The sequence below is a fragment of the Diplodia seriata genome, assembly GCF_021436955.1.
Source record: "Diplodia seriata strain FDS-637 chromosome Unknown scaffold_7, whole genome shotgun sequence".
In the NCBI taxonomy this organism is placed as follows: domain Eukaryota; kingdom Fungi; phylum Ascomycota; class Dothideomycetes; order Botryosphaeriales; family Botryosphaeriaceae; genus Diplodia; species Diplodia seriata.
The window spans coordinates 492,654-514,887 of NW_027117314.1; the positions used below are offsets into that span (position 1 = coordinate 492,654).

Here is a 22,234-nt window from a genome sequence, read left to right on the forward strand (position 1 = left end):
GGCTAATGCATGACGACGGGAATTCGAAAACCGCCGTGCCTGGACAGCTGGCGCAAGCTCAATTGAAACCCATAGCCCCCGGAGAGAGAGACTTCTTGTCCGAGCGAAGGTGCTGTTATCTGCGAAGGTTGCTGTTGCTGCTGTCCGCAAGCGTAGAGGTAGGCAGCGGCGCACGGCCCGGAGCGAGCTATCGATACGCGCTGGAGCAAGCCTTCCAACCAGGACAGCTGGCGCCACAGGAGACCACGATTCCTAATGGGCGACTTCACCTCTGACATCGCCGTCAAGCATGCTTTTCCCGGCGAATTCGTAATCCGACACACCCTAGACGTTTCGCCTTCCGTTGCCTCAATCGCCAAGGACGTCCGCAACGTGGTCATTTCAGCCGTCGTCGCCTGGAGCATCGTCAGCATCGTCTCTTCCATCAACGCGCGTCGTTCCCCGCCGTCCTAGAGCCCAGTGCGTTGATCCGAGCTCTGCATTCCCGGAAGAAGGCTAACGTCATGGCAGCTCCTACCCAGCCTCTGCGCCCAGGCCCTGTTCGCTGCCCGCTGTCGCAGCTGGCCGACCTACTTCGACCGCAACCTTCTGTATATACATAGCGCCATGCATATATCACGCCAATTCCAGTCCCTGGCTTGGGCGGCACTCGCTGTGTCTTCAGCCCAGGCGGTATCCATCATTGACAACCTCAGTTTCGGCCACAAAGATACCATCTCGCCGGACCGCACCACCATCCCAGGCTGGACCGTGTCCGGCGAGGGCCACGACCCGCAGATTCTCTCTGACCGCGTGATCCTGACTCCGCCATACCCCGGGAACAAACGCGGTCAGGTTTGGGCACAAAGCCCAATTGACAAGAACGAGTTCGTGGCCGACGTCGAGTTCAGGGCGTCGGGCCAGGACAGAGGCAACGGAAACCTGCAGATCTGGCTTACCAACGGCGGGACACCGGCGGGCGGCGTCAGCAGCCTCTACACGGCGGGCCCCTTTGATGGGTTGGTACTGAGCATCGACCAGTACGGCGGACACGGCGGCGAGATTCGAGGGTTCCTGAACGACGGCACGAAGTCCTTCAAGGACCACCACAACGTGGACTCTTTAGCATTTGGCCACTGCCCGTATCCCTTCCGCAATCGTGGTATCCCCTCGCGCTTGAAAATCACTCAGACCGGTAATAACTTCGCGGTGGAGGTGGATGACAAAACATGCTTCTCTACCAACAAGGTACGTCGTGCGCCCCTAGAAAATGCGGTAATTATATCTAAGCATTGCCGAAGGTGAACATCCCGGCGGGCTATAAATTCGGTGTTTCCGCTGCCTCGGCAGAGAACCCGGATTCCTTTGAGATTTTCAAGTTCACCGTCTCTACTGCGGATGGGGCTGCTCCGCCTCCGCCGCCGGCACAGCAGCAACAGCAGCAGCAACAGCAGCAACAACAGCAACAGCAGCAACAGCAGCAACAGCAGCAGCAGCAGCCAGTTCAAGCCCAGCAGCCACCCCAGCAGGCTGCTGCTGGCTCTATCTCGCAGGACCAGTTCAATGACCTGAATGGTCGGGTCCAAGGGATCAACAAGCGCGTTGATGACATTTACAACCTTCTCCAAGAAATGAAGACTAGGCACGAGCAGACTCACAACGAACTCATGAGCCTCAACAAAAACGGACCTATCCATGACCACGTCGGAGCTGTCGAGAGCAAGGTGGGCAAGATCGAGGGCATGTTGCTTGCGGTGCAGAAGGATCTGGAAGGAAAGGACTACAGCGGCCATCTCACAAAGCTGCAGAGTGCGCTGAAGGACACACACGCAGGGCTGCAAGATTCGTTTTCTGACGGTAAGCCTGCCCGGTTTCGGCGCGACGCGATAGGCGGCTGCTAACACTTGGAACAGCGGTGACTCGGCACGCGCCCCAGATGTGGACATTTGTTTTCTTGATTGTCATCGCGCAAGTTCTGATGTTTGGCGGCTACTTGGTGTACAAGCGGCGCCGGGACAGCGCGCCGAAGAAATACCTGTGAGGCTTTGCGGATGTGGCTGGTGGCTGATGGGGAAACGGCGGCTGTCTCTTCCATGTGCGTGCGGCGCGGGGTTTTTACGGGCGGCAGGCAGGCAGCAGGTGGGCCGAGATCCGGAGTTCTGGAGCAACTTGGATAAGCGACGGACTTTGTAGGATACGCGGAATGCTAGAGATTCTTCACGCACGCTGGACATGGTGGAGTGGGCGCGCTGGAGCTCGGGATCTGCGCCAGTGACGCAGTGCGAGCAGCCTAAACCGTAGCCTGACTCGAGCGGCGCATGCCTTACTAAGCCGGCCGCAGACCTGACGCTCTCCATCCGCATCCGCATAGCTCTGCCCCGATCACCACCAACATCACCTGTCGCGAGCGCAATTCGCCATGTCCTTCCTGTAGCCCCCCGGACGCACGCGCTCGACACCCATTCTCACCGCCCTCCCCGACGCGCTCGCCTGCACGGCACCTCCCCGTCTGTGACTGCAGCTTGACTGCTAAATTTCTGAACCCGCGTCCCCACAGCACACGGCCTACCGTGTCCCGGCAATTGTACAAAAGGTATGCCCCCGGCCGTCTCTTCTCGCGCCCCGGTGCCTCAATTGACGCTCGCGTGCAGCGTCGTGTGCTGCCACACACCCGCCCAAGCTCACCCGATCCATCCGCAGAGCACAGCTCTATCTCGATCGCTCCCCCAACCTTTGCTCCTGACGCTGCCGCCACGCTGTCGCCATGTCGCAGTATCCACCGCCGCCTACCGCCGATCAGCAGCACTATGCGCCCATCTACCCCGCCGCCGCCAGCGCACAGCTGATCGAGGCCGCCGCCCAAGGCCAACCCCAGCCGACCGAAGGCTTCAACTTCAGCCCGTCAACAAGCCAATCGTTGTACGCGAAGATCGAGCCGAGCTTCACCGACCCGAACCAGAGCCAGGGCCCGCCTCACGATGGCGGGTACCCGGGTAATGGTGTGCATGTCGACCAGCAACATCACCCCATGTCCATGCCGCCGCCTCCCCCACCCCAAGGCGTAGCGAGCGTTGGCCCTGACGGCCAGCAGCAGAAGGCGAACCGGCTACGGAAAGCCTGCGACTCCTGCAGCATACGGAAGGTCAAATGTGACGAGTCTGGTCCGCCGTGTCGCGCTTGCGCCGCGCTCGATATTCCCTGCACTTTCGACCGTCCAAGCCGCCGGCGAGGTCCCCCGAACCGCCATGCCGAGGCCATCAAGAAGCGCCGCCTTGAGGGCTCTCCGAATAACATGTCTCCAGCCTCGCCGTCGTCTCCGACCAATGCGGCGCATGCCCTGGCTGCGCTGTCAACTCACCCGCCCCTGTCTGCGGAGTCCATTGCTCCTTTGGACACCATTGAGCACTTCATCAACGACTATTTCACCTACATCCACCCGCTCTGCCCCTTCCCCCACGAACCGAGCTTCCGCGAGTCTTTCAGAAGAAGGGAAGACTACAACAACCGTCCGTTTCTGGCATTGTTGGCGTCAATGATAGCAGCGCTTGTTTCGTCCTTCCCCCGGAAACCTCGTCTGGTGCTGAAAGCGCAGGGCCGACAAAGCCTCTTTCCCAATCACATGAGCCTCATTGCCCGGTGTCAGCAAGTATGCGCTGCAGCGAGAGGGCCTGCTCTGCTTGAGCGGGATGATCTGACCGTGTATGATGCGGCAACCAGCTACCTTCTCGGCCTTTCGCACGCCTACATCTTCCGTTGGAGGCCAGCACGCCTCTATTTCGCTGAGGCGCTGGCTATCATAAGGGCACTGGGCTTGCATGATGGGAAATCCGAGTTTTACAGGCCGCAAAGCAGTGCAAACGGTGATGCATCCCGAGATGGCATTCCGCAGCTTGGTCCGGACTACATCACGCTCGAGATGGGAAGGAGGATCTTTTGGACTACGTTCGTCAGCTGGCGGTAAGTGGCCGATCCGTGTGCGTACAAAGAAGATATTTTGATTGACCCAGTTCAAGCTCGATGGCGCAATCCGGCTCCATCCACGACGAACTCGTGATTCTGCCGGAAACTCCCGGAAAGCCCTACCCCCCGCTGCCCATGGAGGTCGACGACCTCTACATCTACCCCAATCACATCGAGGCCCAGCCGCACGGCGTCGTCCCGGAGCTCGTTGGCTTCAATGCCAACGTGAAGGTGTACCAGTCATACACGACGCTCGCGACAACAGAGCTCACGTACGGTATCAACGAGGTCTTCGACTGGGAGAGGCAAAGCAAGGTTCTTGATCAGAGTCTGCGGAATTCCAAGCGTGTCCTTGACGAGCTGCCGTCGGAGTTGTCAGTCTGGCTGGAAGGGGCGCAGGAGAACCAGGCGCCGAACCTGTTTGCGCCAGGCCAAGAGATGCAGGGAAGAGAACCACTCATGCTCTTGGCGTTGAACGGCTCGGAACAAAGCCCTGAGGAGAAGCGCAAGACGCAGTACGAAATCCAAAAGGCGAACATCTACCTCAGCCAACTGGCGACGCGGTCATACATCACGGAGAGATACTTTAACATGCGCGATATCAACAACCACACCAAGGCGCAGAACCAGGAGCAGAGCTCGCCTGCTGTTGGGGCGGCTGGTCTTGACTCGATGCTGCAAGAGTCCAGTCCAAACTACGACGCGCTCGATCACGAGATGACGACGGAGAAGGACAAGATCGTCAAGGACTTGCTGCGGGTGCTGCAAAGCATCAGCCAAATTCATATGGAGCCGAATGCGGACAGTTTTGTAAGTGTGCAAGACGAGCCCGGAGCGATTATTGCACCCCTCCGTTGCGCAATTGACACTGAGACTTGGTTCCTGTTTTCTTCACAGACACACAAGGTTCGGCAGATCGTGTCGACGCTGCTCAACGAGCCGCAGGACCGCAAGAGCAGCGTGGCTCTGCAGGCAGAGCAGTACCTCCACCACTTCCTCGAGATCCTGGTGAGGCTCGACCGCGCGAGGCCCACAAACCCGCAGAACCAGGATGCGCCCGAGGACGAGGAGGCGGAGCTGAAAAACTGGGCGGATCTGAGAGAGTACCAGCTCAAGATCGCGCAGGCCGGTGGTGCGTTATCGCTGCAGGGCAACCCTTGAAGAGTGGGGGAATACGGATCACGCCTTCTCTCACAAGACCTCATTTTGGCGCTGGTGTTTTGTTTTCTTCCTTTCCAAAAACTTCGGCCTTTTTCTTCGTTTGACGGACTTCACGCCATTCGCGCTTCTCATGCGCCGCCATCAGAGCCCTGCATCGGAAGTCCGGTGCACGCAGGGTGGCGTCATTGTTCCGCTGCTGGGATCGTTGTCTTCATTGGCAGGATTGGGTTGAGAGAGAGAATCCTCTCGTCGTCTCGCCTGTTGTTCAAAAGCTAAAAGAGTACGTTGCGCGTGCGACACATGGACCCGGCTTGCAAAAGTTAGCTGTGCGGCTACCACAATGCTCAAGAAGGGAGGGAGGGGAAACAGGATGAGAGAAAGGCAAGGGGGAGAGATCAGACAAGCCAGTGAAAAGGGGAGGTGAAGACGTTAGGGATCAAAACCGGGACGATGGTGGGGAATGGAATTAATACCACCACCACTACTACTACTACTATGATGTAGGATAGAGATTGCTTCATCAAGTCGGTCTTGCAAATCAAGGAGCCCGGTCTGTAGGTGGACGATTTCGAAGGCTTTTTTTTTTTCTTTTTCCCTCCCACTGGGTTTGCTTGTGCTCATGTGAATTTGTCAGGGTCAGCTATGTAGGGTTTGTTGCCCGTCTTTCCATACAAGAGTTGGGTACTTCTTTCGCATTGCAGCAGAAATGATGGTGGATGCTAGTAGTATGTACGGCAACGCTCACAGACCAACCGCGCAGCTTTTGCCCTTGCCCATGCCGCACGGCGGCACCACCACCGGCCGCGGAAGATCGCCGCAAGCTTTCTCTACTTCCCCGAACATTTTCCCGCCCGCGAACCACACCACTCACCCACCCTCGACGCTGCTTGCTCAAGCCACCACACCCGGAGCCTCTCCATCACCTTTGGTGCCAGTGCATCAATTGCCTTCCTCCCACGGCCATCTCCGCCCCACACCCGCACTCCCGCAGCAGCAGCAGCAGCGGCGGCGTAGAAGCCCCAACAACCATATATCGAAACCGCGAATTCGCGCGACACCGAGCCGGAGCGCAACGAAGGAGGGTGTTCTTCCCCTAAAAGAGAAAGATTTCCGAACACACGGCACAACGACACGACACGACACGACAGAGCACACAATGGCGAAGAAGGCGATACAGAAGGACCAGATCGTCAAGCTGATCGTGGGCGCGGGCCAGGCCAGCCCGTCGCCGCCCGTGGGTCCGGCGCTGGGAAGTAAGGGTGTGAAGAGTATGGATTTCTGCAAGGTACGTGTTGTGTTGTGTGAAGAGGAGACTGTGCGTGCAGGTGTGAGTAGGGAAGGTGTTTTCGGGTTGGCGTGCAGAGGAGGAGGAGGGAAGGTGTTTTCGGGTTGGCGTGCAGAGGAGGAGGAGGGGGAGCGCGCCTCTCTCTCTGCCGGCGTCCGCGGTCTCTTCCTCTCCATTCTCTCTTTCGATTGTTCTCGCGTTGTAAGCCGGTCAGAAGGGGAACCTCGGGGGTGTTGTGTTCCCACCGTCTTTTTTCCTTTCCCTTTCCCTTTCCCGCTCCATCCAATCCACACCTCACCTCACCCGCAACCCTAACCCCACCCACTTACAGGAATTCAACGCCCGCACCGCTCACTACAACCCGGGCACGCCCATCCCCGCGCGCGTCACCGTCCGGCCGGACCGCTCGTTCCACTTCGAGCTGCGCACGCCGCCGACGGCAGCACTGCTCATGGCGGCGGCGGGCGTCAAGCCGGGCAAGGGCAACCGCCCGCGCGGCGCGGGCAACACGGCGGGCCCGCGCGCCAACGCCGAGGGCGCCGCCGGCCGCGCCGGCTCGGGCAAGAACACCGAGGTGCGCGGCAACTCGGCCACCGGCACCGTCGGCTCCGTCTCCCTCAAGCACGTCTACGAGATCGCCCGCATCAAGCACGCCGAGAGTCGCCTGTCCGGCTTGGATCTCGAGGGGCTTGTCAAGAGTGTCGTTGCGCAGGCTGGCAGCATGGGTGTTGTTGTTGTGCCGTAGTGGCGGGCTTTTTTGTCTCCTCCCCTATTTTTTTTCTTTTTCTTTTTCTTTTTCGCGGAGAGATGATGGAGCGGCAGAACAGTTCGGTTCTCTGGAAGGGGAGGGGGGATTTGGGGGGGGGGGGGGGGGGGGGGGGGGAATTGCATTGCTAGGGTGAGAGGGAGGGATGGATGGATGGATGGGCCGACTGAGAGAGGCTCTACTAGAGAAGGAGGAGGAGGAGGAGGAGGAGATTGCTCCCACCACTACCACCACCGCCGGTTTGGTTGAGGATGGGACAGCTGTGGTGATGGTAGATATCTGGCAAGCAGCCGGCTCGGGCTTGCTTGCTGGTGGAGAGAGACAAAAGAAGTGCTGAGAGTAGGCCATTTCAAAGCGCTTCAGAATATTATATCGCGGTAGAGAATGGGTCCACGGTGGAAGGCTTTGGTTTTGCTACACCACTCAAGAGGGGGGGGGGGGGGGGGGGGGATTGTTCTTATCAAGTCTTCAAGATATTCCCCCCGTCAGAAACAACGGCGGCAGGACATTGCACAAGTTGCAACATTTGTAAGAATACCAATACCATGTATATTCATCTCGCAATTGAAGTTCCACTCCTGGGGAGAGATGAAAGGGCAGATGCAATCATAGCGCCTCCGCGCACATGCATTTATCTTTTCTTTTCCTCTGCTGGTGATACATTAAAGCACGTCACTTAGGTCTATAAGATGAGTTGAAAAACGTCATACCGTTCCAGAGAGAAAGAAAAAAAAAAAAGGACACCCGCGCCCATCCATCATGATCGGATTTTCTCAAAATGTATCCGGAATACTTCCTTCATCTCGTAGTCTCTCTCATCCTACATAGCTAAATGAGCCATGGCATTCTGCCCTTCTCAACCATGCAATGAACCTCATCTCCATCCCCACAATGGCATTCCTTCTTTCTTGCCGCTCTCCCTCCCAAAAGTACGTACGATTGGTTTTGTGTGATGATGGGGGGCAACACCAAAACAGGCAAAAACACTCAGACAATCGTCTCCAGCTCCCTCGCGTATCCAAGCGTGTTTTGGATGACTTGGCCGCTCAGCTGCATGACGTCCTTCTCTTGGCTCAAGGTTTCCTGCTCCTGCTGGGGGAAGTAGATGCGGCCGTCCTTGCCGAACCAGCCACGGCTCTTGGCGAACTCGATGACGGCGCCCTCGCTGTCGAGGAAGAGGAGGGACTTGGCGTCGGTGATGGGGATGGAGGGGTAGGCCTTTTCGCTGCAGGAGGCGATCTCATTGCGGATGGTGGCGACGAGGACCTGCAAGACGAAAAAGTCAGCTCGCACATCAAAAGCTACAAGAGTACGCCTTTGTCCGGTAAGGCGTCGAAGGAAGGGGGAGGATTGCTTACGTTCGAGAAGACGCTGAACTCTTCGCTCGGCACCCGCTCGCTCTTGGTCTCGCCCCAGACACGGTCGTAGCTGCCCTCCATCAACGCCTGCTCCAGCCGGACGGGGTACTGGATGAACTGGTCGTCCTCCAGGCTCGACGCGGAGCCGGCGGCGCTCTGCGACACCTCGAGGCTCTCGAGCAGGGTGTGGAAGCCGGCGTAGTCGCCCTGGCTCAGCAGCAGCAGCAGGTACAGGCCGGTGATCTTGCTGGCGCCGCTGCCGCGGGTGGGCAGCAGGCGCTCGGGCAGCTGGTAGAAGGGCTGCAGCGAGTGGAAGTAGCGGGTGAAGCCATCCGGGTCCTGCTGCTTGATGCTGAGCAGGGCGCCCAGCTCGAGGATCTCGCGCGCGGCCAGCAGGTGTTGGGGCGGCGTCGAGGGCGAGGGCAGCAGCGCGTTGTGCTTGAGCAGCGTCACCTTGGCGCGCGAGAGGAGCGGCGTCGCCGACGAGGGGTTGCTGCGCAGGGCGGTCTGCAGCTGCTGCGTTATGGTCTGGAGCTCCTTGTCTGCCATGGTGGTTGTGGAGGAGGGCGGTTGGGGTTGAGGTGCTGCTGAGGACGAGGGTTCAGGCTGCGGCGGGCGTGCAGCGGGCGGTGGCGAGGATTGGGATGATGCGGAGGCGGCGGATGGATGCTGGGACTGGGATGGAGATGGAGCAGCGGGTGTCGCGGGCTTGGGCGGTGGCTGATGGTCCGGTGGAAGTTGGGGACGGCGTTGGCGGTGGTGGTGCTGGTGCTGGTGAGCTCCGGGTGCTGGCGCTGCGCTCGGAGCTTGGGGCGATCTGGCGCCGGGCTTTAGCCGGGGTGATACGTCAGGCACGGCGAAGCTGCGGTCCCAGCCCGCACACACGGGCTGCTCAAACGCGCGCGGGAAGCTGAAGTAGGGACGGTTCATGCTGGGCGGGTGCAGAGCTGTGTGCAAGTCAAACAGCCCGCAAAGAGGGCTCTATAAAGCCAGCGGCTGACACGGAGCAGCAGAGCAATGGAACCACGCACATGGGGGCCGGGCCGCGCGAGGCGACGAGCCAGATGACCACGCTCTTCAAGTAGCACGCGCGCACGCCTGGAAGTGGCTGGTCGTGTTTCGTTTCTGGATAGTTACACGGCCGCATATCGTTGCCGCAGCTAACCCAGCCGGATCCGCGCTATCTCGCCAGCAAACTTGGAGCCGTTTTGATCTCACCACCGCGCCTGCAGCGCCTAGCTCATTCGATGTATCCGACGCCGCAACAGCTACGGAAGCGGCGCACTTGCATGTGCAACCCCTCCTAGCCTGCAGCCGCTGTCTACGGTTGGCCGCAAAAGAAATGGGCCTTCCAGCATCTGCCTTGCCAAAAACATCGCGCCACACATGCTTACGTAGGTTGTTGGATCTGGTGCCTGCATGTACCGTGAACGTCCGGATCCACATCAGCTACTCACAAAGGAAGAAGAGCATCCGTCCGAGGACATCAAGGGCTGAAGTCTTATGTAATCTGCTGTGCCTGCTCGATCAGGCATTCTGCCGCCATTCCCATGTGCAACCGTCCCCACAAAACCGTCACGTCCCACATGTCTACTTATCACAGGCCGCCCAGCTATCGACTATTTCCGCCACGATGCCGCATGCAAGTGCCGTGGAAGCCGTTGGAAATGGTAACCCATCTTCCATTTCCAATCGGGGAATTGATGGTTACACCACGATGCTTCTATTTGACCTCCGTTCTCGTCTTTCTCCCCCTCACGTAAGCCCCTAGTCCGAAATCTCTTGGATATCCACTGGCCTATTGGGCTTGTACACAACTTTCGGTGACCTGAACAGCATATATCCATAGGAATCTACACAGTGGAGAGTAAACTTCACTCAACAACGAGCGAGGCCGTCCGCAGGAACCCCGCAGGAATGCTTGCGAGCACCAGCTCAGACCTGGTGTATAGGTTCCTCCAGAGAAAGAACCAGTAACGCGCTCCTGCAAGCATCCGTCAGAGGCGCAAAGGGAGCTAGCTCCAACTGTAGTAGATATCTAGAAGCAAATCCCTTGGTCTACAAAAGATATCATTTCATCCACCGATGCAGGGTGCTCTGCTCTACTTCGATCCAAGCAGAAAATATATCGCCCATATTCTTTTTTATCGAAAACCAACCACGAGTCCGTTCCACCGCCGGCGCCGTCACCGTCACCGTCATCCAGTCCACCACCAACCAAACCTACAATCTCATAAGCACCGCCTCCCTCTCCTCCTTCGCCGCCGCCCCGATCCTATACGCCGCCTTCAACGCCGTCGCCGCGTCCTCCGCCTGCCGCTCATCCCGCGCGTGCACGACGCCGATCGCGTGCGTCGCGTCCGCCCTCTCGCCGGGGAACGCCAGCCCCGTGAAGCCCACGGCGGGATCGACGTCGTCCTGCGGGCGGCGCCTGCCGCCCCCCAGCGCGACGACGGCCAGCCCGACGGAGCGGGTGTCGACGTCCTCGACGACGCCCTCCTTGTCCGCGAAGACCTGCTTCACGACGGGCGCCCGCGGCAGGTGCTTCTCGGGGGCGTCCATGAAGCCCTTGGGCCCGCCCAGGGCCTCGACCATGCGGCCGAAGCGGGCGGCGGCCTCGCCGCTCTCCCACGCGCGGAGCAGCTGCGCGCGGGCCTCGTCGCGCGACGCCGCGATGCGCGCCTCGACCAGCGTCTCCTCGGCGAGGGCGAGGGTGACTTCCCACAGGCGGGCGCTGCGCACGTCGCCCTTGAGCAGCGCGACGGCCTCCTCGACCTCGACGGCGTTGCCGGCGCTGCGGGCGAGCGGCGCGCTCATGTCGGTGATGAGGGCGCGCGTGCGCGTGCCCGCGCCGTTGGCCACGGCGACGATGCTGGCCGCCAGCTCGCGCGCCCGCTCCGTCGTGGCCATGAAGGCGCCGCTGCCCGTCTTGACGTCCATGACCAGCACGTCCAGGCCCGCCGCCAGCTTCTTGCCCAGGATGCTGGCCGTGATGAGGTCGACGCTCTCGACCGTCGCCGTCACGTCGCGGATGCCGTACAGCGTCTTGTCCGCGGGCGCGAGGTCCGCCGTCTGCCCGATGATGCAGCACCCGACGTCGGCCGTGACGCGCCGGAAAACGTCGGGCGCCGGCGTCGCCACGTAGCCCGGGATGCTCTCGAGCTTGTCCAGCGTGCCGCCCGTGTGGCCCAGGCCGCGGCCGCTGATCATCGGCACGTAGCAGCCCGTCGCCGCCAGCAGCGGCGCCAGCGGCAGCGAGATGAAGTCGCCCACGCCGCCCGTGCTGTGCTTGTCGACGACGGGCCCCGGCACCAGCTCCTTCGGCCACGACAGCACCTGCCCCGAGTCGCGCACCGCCGACGTGAAGGCGATGCGCTCCTCCAGCGTCATGCCCTTCATGTACACGGCCATGGCGAAGGCGGCGATCTGGCCCTCGGAGAGCGTCTTGGATGTGATGCCCGCGACGAAACGCTGGATGTCGGTCGTGCTGAGGGCGAGGCCGTCGCGCTTGCGGCGGATCACTTCTTGCGGGAGCCAGGCGTCCATGGTTGGCGTTGTCTCCGTAAGTTGTGTTTGTTTCAAGCAGGAGCGGCGAGTGGTGAGGTGGAAGTGGTGGTAATTGCTGCTGGGTGTCGAGATTGGAGGGGTTTAGGTGAGGGAATGTGGAGCAGCGGGGGAATGGAAGAAAAGGAGACGGGTGTGGGTGAAGTGGAGCGTGGGTGTGTGCTCCGTTTTCTAGGACTCCGTATAACTAGGTTGAACAAGGTGGCCTGAGATTGCTGCGTTTGTTTACCGCCCAGGTCAGCTTGCATGTGCGCCATGGGGGGCAGCTCGCCGCAGCAGCGAAAGGCGACGGGCAGCGGGCGGCGGGCAGCTCTTACCGCGAGTATTGTAGACGCTGTTTCACCTGCAGCTGCACCCCGTGTTGCAGAGTACGGCCGTCACTGGCCATTGGGAGCGGTGGCAGCGGCATTGCCTTATGTACGTTACGTCGTCGTCGTATCGCCGCGGAGGGCGCCGGGGCCGTGCGTTGTGCCCCGCGGCGGGGATCCTGTGCGGATCATCTTCGGCGCCGCCAGCTGCTGGAAGAGGAAGTTGATAATAGTAGCATGGGAAAACGAGATGGAACTCAAGCTTCGATTCTGGAAAACGCCAAAAACCTCTCCAAAACTCCAATTGGTATACCGCCATCCAACCCCATGCGCCGGAGCCATGCCCAGATTGATAGATACACGAGTCATCCCCTCCACTCGTTATCAGTTAGTAACTCTGCCTCCCCTTCTTCCCGCCGACTCTCTCCTCCATTCTTCTCACCAGTCCCTTCAATCCCACTCCCCTCTCGCAGTTAGCCTCCAGCCATTTCTCCATCCCTTCCCTACACCTCTTCATCCCCCTGAGCACCGGCAACCTCTGACCCTCCTCCTGCTCCACCCACTTGGTCGGGTTGAGCAGCAGGTCGAACAGCTCGCCCCACAGCTCCGTCTGCCAGTACCTCTTGAAGTTTTCCCGCAGTCGGTACGTCTTGGTCGCGCCCGCTCCCAGCACCGCGCCCCGCTCCGCCACCGTCTCGATGTATTTGCCAAACAGCAGCGAGTGGATCGTGGCCGCGAGCCCGTGATAGTCGACCTGGAACGTCCATGGCCGCATCTCGCGCATCTCGGCGCAGTCGGCCTCCGTCGTCTTCCAGTCGGCGACGAACTGCACGTCCGGCTTGAACGCCCGCATGTCGATGCCACGCCCGAGGTCGATGAGCGAGATGCCCTTGCGCGACCATCCGCCCGACCCGTCGGCGCTGTACTGCGATGACCACTGCCCGTCCGGGAGCGGCGTGTCCAGCCGGGCGAGGACGTTGTCTGCCTTGAGGTCGCCGTGGATGATGCCCTTGGCGTGCAGCGCCTCGACCGTGCGTAGCAGTTCAATCGAGAAGAACATAGCGAGCTGCTCGTCCATGACGCCAGCGCCGCCCGTGGTGATCTCGGCGCGGGCGACGTTGACGAGATCCAAGAGAGTACCTTGGTCGCGGTACTCGAGAACCAAATAACATTCGTCGCGGAACATGCGCATTTCGTAGGCGTGGATGATGGACTCGGCGGCCCGGGACACGCCCAGACGGCGGTGCGCCTGGCGGATGATGTAGAACTCCCAGGCCGAGGGCGGATCTTCCATCTTGATGGCTTCAAGCGGCTTACGCGTGACAGCGCCGAATGCGCCCTTGCCCATCTGTGCTGGACCTTCATCTTCATCGACGTCCATTCCGATGGTCTTGCTTTCAGCAAGGTATACGGGAGCGAATGCACCTTCGCCGAGCTGACGCTTGATTGTGTATTCCCGGTCGCCGCCATCGAAGTAGATGGTTGGGGCGACAAAGCTGCTTCCAGTCTTTTCACCACCACTCTTCGCTTTGGCGATGGCCTTGGTGAACTTCTTGATCTCCGCGTGGCGACCGTAAGAGCGGTCAAGATCGGCATGGTATCCGTCGTAACTCGCAACCGGAGGGTGAACGTTCTCCAAGATCGTCTGGCGGATCTGCTCATCTACGGGATTGCACTGCTTATCCTGGATGATGGGCCCCTTAGGCAAGACATCCTTGGTCTCTTGTAGAACAGCTGATTTGGAAATACCTAGGGGGGCGGGCTTAGACTTCGAATCCTTAGGTTTCGGCAGAGCGGGTTGCGTCATTCTGCCCCCGTTCTCTTTCAGGGCTTCTTCCAAAATCTCGTTGAACGATCCGCTCAGGTCTTCCGTCTCATCCTCCAGGATGGTGGGTGTCTTGCCTCCGGACTGACGGCTGGGTGTCTTTGCGTTGAAGAAATCCTTCTGTTCTGCCAACACTGTCGCGGCACCAATAGAGGACTCGGTCTTTTCAGCGATGGGAGTCATGAATGGCAGGCGATTGTTAGCCATTTGCACCTGGTCGCGATAAGTCCGTCTAGGAACCTCAACGTCCTCTGGTGGGACAGGAACATAGCGGGTTGGCAAAGTAGCGGGCTTATGTTCAGGAGAAGTCGGCGTGTGGAGATCCTCTGGTTCCTGTGAGCCTCCATACCCTTCGTCGTTATGGACTTCTGTTGTATATCCTCCATCCGCTTCGTCCTCGCTCTCACCTTCTTCTGACCCACTTGCTTCCGACTCCTCGTCTCTTGGCACATGCCTGCTCTCCGTGAACTCTGACCATGCGCTCGCACGGCTGGCATTGGTATCGTCGTCATCGTCCATCGCACTCTTGACCGTGAAGTCTCCTTGAGTCGTCTCGTCCCCGTACTCACTCTCTGTGCCGGACATCCTACCAGTGCAAGTACTCTCTCCCCCGCTGGTGTAGGTATCATCGTCATCGCTTTCTTCCTCGCTTTCTTCCTCGTCAGACTCTTTTGTTTCCTTGAGAGGCTGATTGAAGATGCCGTAAATCTCATCCATGGCTTCTTTGGTGTTGATCGTCATCGTGGGCTCCGCGATCTTCTTTCTTCTGACGGGTTTATGACCCGTTGGAGAGCCAAGATTTGCGCGTACTGCTAATATCAGCATAAAGCACTCTGACCAGTGCAAAGCTCAACTTACTGGTCTGCGTCTCGTTTTGAACTTCCATAACCTTGATTTTCCTCGTCCTATTTGCACGCTCCTCCTTGCGCTGCTTCTTCAACATCTTGGCCCTCTGGATTTCCTCTTGTGACGGTGGCGCATTCTCATCGTTGACGTCGTTAAGCGCGACGCTCTGCTGCAGACTCTTGGCCAGCATGGCAGCTGGATCCTTCATCGGGGACTGCTGCGGATCTTTCGGTTTCAGTACGTTCCTCGCCTTCTGCTCCTTTCTAGCCCGTTCTTGCTTCCGCTTCTCCGCGTCTTGGCGGTTGATCGCTTTCCAGTCGTACTGCATCCATCCTCTGTGTCTCGCTCGGAGCTCCTCGAAACAAAACTCCGCAGCCATCGGGTCGTCTGCATTCGGGTACACAGCTTCTAGGTTCACGAAGACACGTTCGATCTTTCCCGTTCGCATGTTCACGGTCTGCTGAGCTTCACGCATGGCGCTGTTCTCGGCAGAAAGAGATTCGGATAAGGACTGCATACACATAACAGAGCGTAAAAGCACGCCGTCCAAAATTAGTCCTGGTCTTCGTAAATATTTCGGAAGAGAAATCGGGGAAATAAGCGGGGAGGCATCGCAGTGCGAAAACTTACCTGATCCTTGAATATCATCAGCTTCTCCGCACCCACGTTCCTCTTGCCTCCGTTCAACTTCTGTCCCGCCCAAGCTTGAGCTTCCTGCTTGTTCTCCTTCTTGCGTTCCGCCATTGTCTGGATTGACTCGCCTTTCCTGGCAGTACCTCCCAGGACAGACTGCTTGGGCTCCTCCGTATCGGCGAAGATGGCCATTTTGGCCTTCTTCTTGGGCGCAGCTCCAGACGAGCCACCTTGAGGGTTGGGCGAGCCAGTAGCAGAGCCGAAAGCATCGCCCTTGTCTGCCAGCGCCGCCCTGACGACCGGAAGAGCGGGGCTCGACGGACCATTGTTATCCTGATCGCGCGCCTCCATGCGCTGCTGGAACTCGCCGTACTTGCGCAGAAGGCGAGCGCTTGGGTGTGCTTCCTTGTCGACACCCATTGAGAATACCTCCTCAGCCTGGTTCCAACGTCCCTGCGTCTCCAAGTATGCTGCGAACTCCTCGTAGAATAGCGCGAGGCCGTCGCCAATGTTGTGGCGAGCCAAGAAGGCGAAGGTTTGCCTCGGCTCATCGGAAAAAAGCTTGATATAGTTGAGCCAGAGCTTGAGGTAACGCGGGTCGTTTTTGTAGTGTGGCGATTTGAGGAACGCTTTGGTCGCCCTCTCGAGCAGCGGCAGCAGCTGTGATTGTTGGGAAGTAGGGTTGGGATATGTGTCAAACGTCCACTTCACGTAGCGGTCGTAGACGTCGAGTGGGTCGTCGGACTCGTCAATAGTCTCGAGCTCTTGTTCGAATTCTTGCCGCTTGACGTTGTTGATCTTCTCTTGATCTGAAGGGATAGGCTTCAATGCGTTGTCGACATTCTTGGGGGATAGAACAGCTGCGAGTGCTCTTGCTGACCGACCGCCTTGAACGCGCTGGATGTTTTCCTTGTGGGGCTCTATTTCGTCGAAGTTGATGAGGTCGTCGGCCGCCATGGTGACGGTGGGGTATCTCGTGAAAGGAACTAAAGAAAGAGCAGAGGGTGAGGCTAAAATGGCGACGGCTCAAAGGGAGCTCTGCAGGTAATTCTGCTGTGGTGGGCTGGTGGTTAGTGGAGGTTCGTCAAGGTGTTGGGCAGAGATGTTTAGAAATGGAAGCAGCGACTGTTGGTAAACAAGCGCCAAGCCACTAGCCGTCGCGACGCAACACGTGCCGCCACCTGGCCTCCACGCGTCACCCCTGCACGGATGCTTCTCACTCTATGTATCGCTTGGCTCGACACATTCAGATCCGTGGATTTGATTCATTGACGGATGCTTGACTTCTTGCAAGATCTAACTACAAGAAAACTCATCAGGCGTTCGTTTGGACTATTAGGAACGCATGAAACGCATCCTCATGGCCCGCCTTCATAGGTCGTAAACATGGCATCGTTAAAGCAGTCACGTACAAGGAAAAAACAGAGCATTGAAACAACCGAGCCAGCAGGAGGATGAGAAGGGAGTAAGAGCCGTATCGAGTGGGGACGGATAGCCGGGGTGTGCGCCGGGGATATGCAATTCCTGTGATGCGCGAAACAACTGATGCTGCTGCTTGTCAAAAACGCAGGAGTGCCCCGCCAAGAACGCAAAGGAAAAAATTGAAAATAAACTAGAGAGAATTAAAGAAATGAAAGAATCCTGAAAGGTCATCGCTTTCGTCGTCATCAGAAATCTAAGGAAACTCGGCTCGCCTTCTTGCGCCTGCAGCACCCTCAATGTGCATATAAGACATCATCCACAGGCTCGCACCTCTACGAAATTGAATCAGCTCGTGGCCGCCGATAGCCATCGCCGTACGCCGGGAGTCGTATGCCGCAATCGCTATGCAAAGTCAACGCTCTTTGTGCAGTCCAACGCCAGTCATGCAAAGTAGTCAAGCTAGTTCCCTAAGCCGCCAATACGCTCCTCGAAACTTGCCGACTCCTCAAATAGGCGGTGCGACGTCATCCGGGGGAATGTGTTGTTCATGTTGCTGGTCGAAGGCCGCCCACAGAATGGAGACCCCAACCGTCTCGCTGGGTCTGCCGAAGGCTGTGGGGCCAATTCCGGCCGATCTTCCTGTTCGACCCTCATCGGCGACCCACTTGATTGGTCAAACGATGACGGAGGCGTGAACAGTGCGGACAGGTGCCTCGCACCACGATTCATATCGCCCAAGCTGAAGCCACGGGCCCGCACACGGCGGTTGCTGATTTCAGCTGGAGCACCAAACAACTCCTGCAGGATGTTCTGTCCTACGTGCGGATTCTCGGCGTTTTGTAGGTCTTCCAAGTACTGCTGGGCTCTGCGTTTGAACGATCGAGTAATGGGGATTGGGGCATGCAGTTCGACAGGAGGGTCAAGCATCGGTTGAGGCTGGGAAACAGGCCGCTCGGTTTGTGTATAGTGACGCGGCTTCTGGGGCATGGCAGCAAACGGAGAAGCAAGAGAAGAACTAGATGAGTGTCCAGACACAGGGCTTCCGAGACCAGTGATTGACTGGAGTGATTGGCTCTTTTGGTGGGCATTAGAGCGAGCATTCTGCTGTCCAAACCATTCGTCATCCGGAGCTTGCTGAGGTTCATCAGCTGCCAGTGCATGAAGGGGGTTCCCCATCTGCATCATGGCAGAGGTACTCGTGGTCAATGAAACATTCATGTCGCGAGTAGAGAATGAATCCGACGCACTGTTCCAATCCGCGGGCTGGGCAGGCTCAAAGGGTGAGGTCATTGGGGCAGTTCCTGAGCTTGGCTGAGAGCGTGGGGAAGATGATGGGAACGGGGATGGTGTCCGGGTTTTTAGGAGCCGCTGATAATGAGCGGCTAACATGGGCTGACGCTTGCTGAGCTTGCGGAGTCTTCCACGTGCAGCTGCTTCTGAACGAGGCCATTTGATTCCGGGTTTCGGAATGTCATGGGTTGTAGGTGTGTTGCTGCCACTACGTCCATTCCTCGCGTACGGGGTATTTTGCTTCGCAGCCACAGCACCTCTCCATGTCTTCTTGGCTTGTCGTGCAACCTTGGTGCAGATACCCAGAGGAGGAACAGTTCCAGGCAGCATCTTGAATGGCGTGACGGTGGGGTCTTGTAGACACATCATGTAAGTCAGCCAAAGATGGTCATCCATTGCTTTGGTCCAAACAATGTCTTTGCGAGTCCTGATACGCTTTGCGGGTCGCTCGGTGTTGTACGCCTGCAGAGGCGATGAGGGAGGAAACTGGCTGGGCTTGGGCTCCGGAAAGACAAATGGGTCTGAGTTGTCACTCTCGGGGCTTGTGCAGCTGCCGCCATACGAATCCGTGCTGCCACGGGAGGAGACAGAGGAGTCGGAAATACCGGAACACGCAGACGACGGGCGGCTGATGCTCCCGGCCTGGCTTTCAATGTCCGCATCGGGGTGGAAATGTCCAGTGCTGATCCCCTCCATCCCTGTCTGGGCCACTGGGGTCTTGGGTGGAGAGAATAGGCGGAATGCGTGAGGGGTTGGAGCAAGATAGCCTCGATCAGGTTCAGAGGGCGTATCTGAGTAAGGTGCGTAAGGCGTGTCGAATCCAGGCTCGGGAGCTTCAATTGTTGGGATAGGCAAGTCTTTCGACGCGTGCGAGAAGTTGGTAGGCGCGTACGTTGGCAAAGCACGCCTGCGGCGTCTGACCCGGTAGGCTTGGCGAGGGAGTTGAGGTGGTTCTGTTGGTTCTTCGGCGCACTCGGGTTCCGGTGTCCGTGGTTGTTCGCCGTCCGTGTAGTGGAAGGTGAAGTTCTTCGGCAACGTAACTGAGAGATGAGGCCGTACGGGAGGCATTTTGATCGGCGATATATAAGATGACCGGTAAGGAATCAAGTGTCGGAGATTGTGTTTATCCCTTGATTGTCGTCCACCAAACAGAGAGAGCACGTGTGGTATCTGTTATCGGCCTCCTTGCAGGATGAATTCCAACGACACGGTGACGGCCAATCGAAGCCCAGAAAGCTTGGAGAGTCTTGTTGTTCGCTAGCGAAGCTGATCGGGATGCCTCTGTGCTCGCGCGAGAATCTAATCACGCTGTCGTCCGGCCAGGCGCAATGTTTTGATTTGGTGTTTGGTGACTGGAGCCCTCCTTAGCTGTCGCGGATACGTGGCGCACGCGTCTCTCGACCTGCCTGGGTGTCGCGAGTCGTGCCCGGGAAGGGGATCAACGAGGAAAGGCGGTGGAGCGAGTGTGGTGGTAATGAGTGTGGATGCGACAGCAGCGCGCGCAGTGTCGCTGGAGCAACTCGAGTTGTTCCGCCAAATAAAAAGTGGAGATACGGCAAGGTAGATCGCGGGTGGGCGTGTGCGATAGAAGGAAACCAGGCGACGGAGCGGTGGCTGGGCGGAGGGACGTCGTCGTGGGAGGCGCAAATAGGCGGGCGACCGGCTGCGCAGCGATGAGCAGGCGGGTGGTTGCTACTGGCGAAGGTCGCTGAGTAGGCGCTTGTCACGGCGAAATGCGCATGGCCGGGAGAGGGTGGTGGGCGGCGGACTGGGGGGGAAGGCGAGCGATGTAGCGACAAAGCGGAGAGGTGGTGAGGCGGGCGAGGGTCGATGCGACGGGCAAGATGTGGAAGCGGCGATGCGCCTGGCGGCTGCCGTCCGCGCTAACATCACAATAGCGCCACCCTGGCTCATGGCACGGCTTACAGGAAGGCTTCACACCGATTCGAACACCGCTTACAGGAAAGCTTCACACCGATTCGAACTCCACCAGCAGGCCAGCAGACCCTGAATATTGGAAGCGCAATGCCAGCCGAGCCCGCACCGGCCCAGCCGCCGCCGACGTAGCAGCAGCCGTCGCAGCACGCAGCCTCATGGCAGCAACAGCGTCGCAGCCGCCGCCAGAAGCAGGAACCGAAAACGGCGGTCTGTCTGCGCGGCACCCGACGAAGGACGACGGCCACGCCATGCGCGCCTATCAACAGCCCTCGCGGCGCAGGCTGTCCTGCCAGACGCTCTTCGCGGCGATTGGCTGCCCGCGCACCGCAGCACAGCGCGGAGGCCTCCACCCACCCCGGCCGCTGTGACATGCCCAGCCCGACACAGTTAGCGTTCTGACGCGCGACGGACGCGTCGACGCGTTTTGGTGGGTCATTCGGCCTCAACGGACGGGCGCTGCTCCAATCGCCCGTGTTGCGTCGCGACCGGCTCGCCCCGGGAAACAGCGCTGGGAAGGGGTGGTGCTCAGGCGGGTGCGCAGGCTGATTGTCTCCTGCGCGGCCGTTGGGCTCTATGCAAGGCCTGGCGTTGTAGTGTTTCGCCCGCCCAGCCTCGCGCGCCGTCAAAGCGCGCGACGCGGCCGCCGATCAGGCGGACATGGAGCGCACGCCGTCCAGGCCGGAGATCCTCGACGGGAGGCACGGACACTCCCAGAGTTGGCCGCTGGCATCTGCAAAGACTCGGGCGCTGCCCAATCGCTCTGCTTCCATCGCCCGCGCCGTTGGCACAGCATCGTGCCATGCATACATACGTGGTCGCTGCTTCGTCGTGGTCGTGCAGCTATCACTCTGCTTCCTGCACTGCATCCGATCACGTCCCCGAGCCCGCCAGCCTCCCCTCATGCGGCGTCCGACAGGGCCCTACGTGGTGATGCACGTTGTCCGTGGGTTGGCATGTTGTGAGGAGAAGCGGAGCTACCGTGTCTCAGCTGTCCCCCGCCCCGGCAGTGGCATGCATCAAGATCTCCCAGCCGTCTCAATTCGCAGCGATCAATCTTCGATGGCGTTAGGGGGCTTGGTGCGATAAAATAAGAAGCGGCTGATGTCGAGCGGGCACGACGCCTCCCGGCCAGCCGTTCCCTCGAGTAAGTTTCCCTCGGCTTCCTTCTCGCTTCCGTGGCTGCAAGCCGTGGCTCTATCATCCCTCCGTCGTCCTTTTTCTTCGTCATCCATCGCTTTCTAGTCCCAGAATCATGCAACGCATGGTACGATAGCCGTGCGTTCAATTCACTGTCGCCTGAAACGCAGGCATAGGGTGGTCAGCGCGCAGGAACCACATCTGCTTCCCATGGGATGGCCTTGCCGACCACGCAGGAACTCGTTGGGGCTATGCAGCCCTGTCAGGCGACGGCATGTCTTCTGCGCAAACCATATCCGTCCAGAGGCCATCTTCTTCAGAAGGCGGACTGGGCAGTGCGGCAGGGCGGACGGGTGCGCATGTGGCCACCAGGCTAGGATCTCGATGACGCCGGATGATCACTCAAGTGCACCCGAGGGTGCTCTAGCCGCAGCCTCCGGTATAGCACGTGAGGAGCTGCTACGACGGACACTAGGTTGATCGTTGACGTACTGCGTTTGTAACGACTCAACAGCCATCCTAGCACACGGCGATTCACACCATCCTGGCTTGATTTTTGTGGATCGAACATGAGTTTCCAATCTTCTGTCAGCTCAATCGCCTTTCCCGTTGCACGGCACATGAATAGCGAAGGCACGCCTTGCGACCTGTGCCTAAAGAATGCGGAATGAGCGCGCCGCACGCCCTTCTTCATCGACAACGAAGCATTCTCGACGTCACCAAACGAGATGCGCTAGCAACGGCTTGGCTCCAGGCTACCTT

At 59.0% G+C, this 22,234-nt stretch overlaps 6 protein-coding genes across 6 annotated transcripts; 3 read left to right on the forward strand and 3 right to left on the reverse strand.

The window, feature by feature from the left end:
• Positions 1–255: 255 nt before the first annotated feature.
• On the forward strand, positions 256–2,020 carry SLS55_006918 (uncharacterized protein; the record flags this gene model as incomplete). The annotated part of the gene is made up of 4 exons (XM_066778347.1): positions 256–433; positions 665–1,227; positions 1,281–1,836; positions 1,953–2,020. 4 exons carry the CDS (start codon positions 256–258, stop codon positions 2,018–2,020), a joined length of 1,365 nt encoding a protein of 454 aa, XP_066630784.1.
• A 1,578-nt stretch (positions 2,021–3,598) lies between these two features.
• Positions 3,599–5,100, forward strand: SLS55_006919 (uncharacterized protein; the record flags this gene model as incomplete). Its single annotated transcript, XM_066778348.1, has 3 exons — positions 3,599–3,936; positions 3,987–4,749; positions 4,837–5,100. 3 exons carry the CDS (start codon positions 3,599–3,601, stop codon positions 5,098–5,100), a joined length of 1,365 nt encoding a protein of 454 aa, XP_066630785.1.
• Positions 5,101–6,256: 1,156 nt separating this feature from the next.
• On the forward strand, positions 6,257–7,130 carry MRPL19 (mitochondrial 54S ribosomal protein uL11m; the record flags this gene model as incomplete). Its single annotated transcript, XM_066778349.1, has 2 exons — positions 6,257–6,385; positions 6,717–7,130. 2 exons carry the CDS (start codon positions 6,257–6,259, stop codon positions 7,128–7,130), a joined length of 543 nt encoding a protein of 180 aa, XP_066630786.1.
• Positions 7,131–8,138: 1,008 nt separating this feature from the next.
• On the reverse strand, positions 8,139–9,058 carry RPN12 (regulatory particle non-ATPase; the record flags this gene model as incomplete). The annotated part of the gene is made up of 2 exons (XM_066778350.1): positions 8,139–8,417; positions 8,510–9,058. The coding sequence occupies 2 exons, from the start codon at positions 9,056–9,058 to the stop codon at positions 8,139–8,141; spliced, it is 828 nt and encodes a 275-aa protein (XP_066630787.1).
• A 1,674-nt stretch (positions 9,059–10,732) lies between these two features.
• SLS55_006922 (uncharacterized protein) lies at positions 10,733–12,055 on the reverse strand (the record flags this gene model as incomplete). The annotated part of the gene is made up of 1 exon (XM_066778351.1): positions 10,733–12,055. One exon carries the CDS (start codon positions 12,053–12,055, stop codon positions 10,733–10,735), a length of 1,323 nt encoding a protein of 440 aa, XP_066630788.1.
• A 714-nt stretch (positions 12,056–12,769) lies between these two features.
• BUB1 (protein kinase) lies at positions 12,770–16,642 on the reverse strand (the record flags this gene model as incomplete). The annotated part of the gene is made up of 3 exons (XM_066778352.1): positions 12,770–15,018; positions 15,065–15,563; positions 15,683–16,642. The coding sequence occupies 3 exons, from the start codon at positions 16,640–16,642 to the stop codon at positions 12,770–12,772; spliced, it is 3,708 nt and encodes a 1,235-aa protein (XP_066630789.1).
• Between the last annotated feature and the right edge of the window lie 5,592 nt (positions 16,643–22,234).